The sequence below is a fragment of the Micropterus dolomieu genome, linkage group LG12 (genome assembly GCF_021292245.1).
Source record: "Micropterus dolomieu isolate WLL.071019.BEF.003 ecotype Adirondacks linkage group LG12, ASM2129224v1, whole genome shotgun sequence".
Lineage (NCBI taxonomy): Eukaryota > Metazoa > Chordata > Actinopteri > Centrarchiformes > Centrarchidae > Micropterus > Micropterus dolomieu.
Window position 1 is genome coordinate 5,932,910 of NC_060161.1, and position 4,105 is coordinate 5,937,014.

General features: G+C 51.1%; 1 protein-coding gene across 1 annotated transcript in view; it reads right to left on the reverse strand.

The window, feature by feature from the left end:
• Positions 1–2,090: 2,090 nt before the first annotated feature.
• The window catches only part of gins1 (GINS complex subunit 1 (Psf1 homolog)), a 4,351-nt gene continuing 2,336 nt past the window's right edge, over positions 2,091–4,105 (reverse strand). Inside the window, exons 2-6 of the mRNA XM_046065273.1 lie at positions 3,168–3,341; positions 2,981–3,071; positions 2,689–2,805; positions 2,486–2,560; positions 2,091–2,287 (exon numbers count right to left, since the gene is read on the reverse strand). Of these exons, the coding sequence (XP_045921229.1) occupies positions 2,219–2,287; positions 2,486–2,560; positions 2,689–2,805; positions 2,981–3,071; positions 3,168–3,341 (526 nt within the window). The 3' untranslated portion in view covers positions 2,091–2,218. The remainder of the gene's footprint in view (positions 2,288–2,485; positions 2,561–2,688; positions 2,806–2,980; positions 3,072–3,167; positions 3,342–4,105) is intronic.

The window sequence follows — 4,105 nt, forward strand, 5'->3', positions numbered from 1 at the left end:
CTGGCTGTAAGGTGACGGTGTTGTTTGGCCTGGGGGGTGTTACCTGGCTGTAAAGTGACGGTGTTGTGTGCTCGTCGTTTGGCCTGGGGGGTGTTACCTGGCTGTAAGGTGACGGTGTTGTTTGGCCTGGGGGGTGTTACCTGGCTGTAAGGTGACGGTGTTGTGTGCTCGTTGTTTGGGCTGGGAGGTGTTACCTGGCTGTAAAGTGACGGTGTTGTTTGGGCTGGGGGGTGTTACCTGGCTGTAAGGTGACGGTGTTGTTTGGCCTGGGGGGTGTTACCTGGCTGTAAGGTGACGGTGTTGTGTGCTCGTTGTTTGGGCTGGGAGGTGTTACCTGGCTGTAAAGTGACGGTGTTGTTTGGGCTGGGGGGTGTTACCTGGCTGTAAGGTGACGGTGTTGTTTGGCCTGGGGGGTGTTACCTGGCTGTAAGGTGACGGTGTTGTGTGCTCGTTGTTTGGGCTGGGAGGTGTTACCTGGCTGTAAAGTGACGGTGTTGTTTGGGCTGGGGGGTGTTACCTGGCTGTAAGGTGACGGTGTTGTTTGGCCTGGGGGGTGTTACCTGGCTGTAAGGTGACGGTGTTGTGTGCTCGTTGTTTGGGCTGGGAGGTGTTACCTGGCTGTAAAGTGACGGTGTTGTTTGGGCTGGGGGGTGTTACCTGGCTGTAAGGTGACGGTGTTGTTTGGCCTGGGGGGTGTTACCTGGCTGTAAGGTGACGGTGTTGTGTGCTCGTTGTTTGGGCTGGGAGGTGTTACCTGGCTGTAAAGTGACGGTGTTGTTTGGGCTGGGGGGTGTTACCTGGCTGTAAGGTGACGGTGTTGTTTGGCCTGGGGGGTGTTACCTGGCTGTAAGGTGACGGTGTTGTGTGCTCGTTGTTTGGGCTGGGAGGTGTTACCTGGCTGTAAAGTGACGGTGTTGTTTGGGCTGGGGGGTGTTACCTGGCTGTAAGGTGACGGTGTTGGAATCGGCTGATGGCGCAGGGGGTGGCGGTCGAGTCTCATGACGCGCACAGTTGCAAGGCTTTTGGTCGTCCAAACAACAAAGTCACAGAACCGTGACTCTGTGACAAAGATCTGAGTTTGTAGCTGTTTGTAGAACTTGTGGGTCTCCATCAACTCCATCAACTCCATCAACTCCATCCTTCCTTCTGTGCACTGCAGACAAAACTCCTTGTCAGAACATGCCTGCAGAATGTTACGGTCCTGGTGCTTAAAAGGACATTTAATCTCCTCACATCCTTTCCCGCAACACGCAAGAGCATCAGGAGTCGCGCCTATTTCAGGGAAAGAAGGGTTGATTATGAATCCAGTGTTCCACCTTCATGTGCGACGTAGGAGACCTCTTCTGGGCCGAGGGTTTCTGTGGACAGCACGCCTTCTCCACAGGTGACTCTGCCGGTCTGGTTACGGAGACAACGGCGTGTACGGTGGAGGCGGTTATCCTTCCAGCCCGTGTGCTGTGCCACATGTCAGACTTGTGCTGCTGTCTTGTGTTCTTTTCCAGTGCAGCTGCCTCTCAGTGTTGAAGCAGGACCGACGACTTGGAAAAACTCCTGAAAAGGTCAATTTTACTGCTGGATTCCTGTATATACTCTGTAAAATACAGAGTCGCAGAGTACTAAAGTGGTATTTATGAAGTACTGGGCAGGTATTTCAGAGTCCTACAGTGGTATTTATAAAGTACTGGGCAGGTATTTCAGAGTCCTACAGTGGTATTTATAAAGTACTGGGCAGGTATTTCAGAGTCCTACAGTGGTATTTATGAAGTACTGGGCAGGTATTTCAGAGTATTACAGTAGTATTTATGAAGTACTGGGCAGGTATTTCAGAGTCCTACAGTGGTATTTATGAAGTACTGGGCAGGTATTTCAGAGTACTACAGTAGTATTTATGAAGTACTCGGCAGGTATTTCAGAGTCCTACAGTGGTATTTATGAAGTACTGGGCAGGTATTTCAGAGTATTACAGTAGTATTTATGAAGTACTGGGCAGGTATTTCAGAGTCCTACAGTGGTATTTATGAAGTACTGGGCAGGTATTTCAGAGTACTACAGTAGTATTTATGAAGTACTCGGCAGGAATGAGACGAAGCTTTTAGAGAAACAAACTTTATTTTGACATCAGAATAAAAGCGTTGTGTTCAGGGACAGCAGGATTAAAGACTTCCGACAGCTCGACACGATCAAACATTTTGCCCGCTTGATCAGCGATCGGACGCCATCAGGACATGACGTGCTCCAGGACGCCCTGACGAATCAGCTGCTCACATTTCCAGCGAGGCAGGAAGTGCTGCGGACAGAGAGGGGGGGTTAAGGTGACCACTTCCTGTACCTGCAGACTGGAGCGCGCTCAGTGAGACGTTACGAACATTAAATATTCATGAAGCTGCATGTGATACATGAAGTACTCCGTGTCACAAGGGTCATAGTAAGGAGAGCTGTAGTACTACAGTATTTGGTGCAGTAGAAGAAGAAGCAGCTTCCTGACCTGACTGTTCTTCTTCAGCAGGATCACCGTCCCGTCGTCGATCTCAAACTCTCCGTGGTCCTTTAAACACCTCACCTGGACAGGAGACCGCACTCAAAGTATTAAAGCAGTACTCGCCCCTGCTGTACTGCAGTAAAAAGACTGAAGTAGCAGTATATTTGTACTTGAGTAGAAGTACTGGCTCAGGCTGGACCTGGTCTCACCTCGATGTACAGACTCTTGGGAGGCTTCATGTCCTGCGTGATGTCCAGACCCTCGCCGCCACCCAGAGACCGCATGAAGGACGCCAGGGACTTCTTATACTGACTGAACCACTGCACCTGAACGCACCACACAGTGTTCAGGTTAAAGTACACACTGTGTGTCCTCAGCTGTGTACATGTACACTGAAGTATCGTGCAGTACGTTATGTAGTAACCACAGTAACAGAAGTGGGCGTGGCCTCCATCACGTAACCTTTGCCTGTGAATGAACAGGAAGTGCTTTCAGACTCACCTCCTCGGCACACATGTGGAAGCGGACGTTGGCGGGCAGCACGCTGCCGTACTCCCAGCGCAGCGCCCGGATCCTCAGCAGCCGGTCGTAGCTGAGGGGACGACAAAGAGCGTCTTTAAACAACCAATCACACAGAGGACTGACGGTCACATGACGTACAGGTGAACAGATGGTCACAGGTAGTTACAGGTAGGCGGTGACGCAGCGCTGGTTCCTCAGCAGGCAGCAGTGACGCAGTTTAATGGAGGGAATCAGGTCAGAGCGACCCTCAGTCTTCGCCTGGTTCCTGAGAGACAGACAGGTAGAAAGACAGACGTAGAGAGGTAGAGAGAGACAGGTAGAGAGAGAGAGGTAGAGGCAGAGAGGTAGAGGCAGAGAGGTAGAGAGAGACAGGTAGAGACAGACAGGTAGAAAGACAGACGTAGAGAGGTAGAGAGAGACAGGTAGAGGCAGAGAGGTAGAGGCAGAGAGGTAGAGAGAGACAGGTAGAGACAGACAGGTAGAAAGACAGACGTAGAGAGGTAGAGACAGACAGGTAGAAACAGAGAGGTAGAGAGGTAGAGAGAGAGAGGTAGAGAGAGACAGGTAGAGACAGACAGGTAGAAACAGAGAGGCAGAGACGTAGAAACAGAGGTAGAGAGAGACAGGTAGAGACAGACGTAGAGAGGTAGAGAGAGACAGGTAGAGAGAGACAGGTAGAGGCAGAGAGGTAGAGAGAGACAGGTAGAAACAGAGAGGCAGAGACGTAGAGAGAGAGACAGGTAGAGAGAGAGGTAGAGAGAGACGTAGAGAGGTAGAGAGAGACAGGTAGAGGCAGAGAGGTAGAGAGAGACAGGTAGAAACAGAGAGGCAGAGACGTAGAGACAGAGAGGTAGAGAGAGAGACAGGTAGAGAGAGACAGGTAGAGAGAGACAGGTAGAGGCAGAGAGGTAGAGAGAGACAGGTAGAAACAGAGAGGCAGAGACGTAGAGACAGAGAGGTAGAGAGAGAGACAGGTAGAGAGAGACGAGGTAGAGAGAGACAGGTAGAGGCAGAGAGGTAGAGAGAGACAGGTAGAAACAGAGAGGCAGAGACGTAGAGACAGAGAGGTAGAGAGAGAGACAGGTAGAGACAGACGTAGAGAGG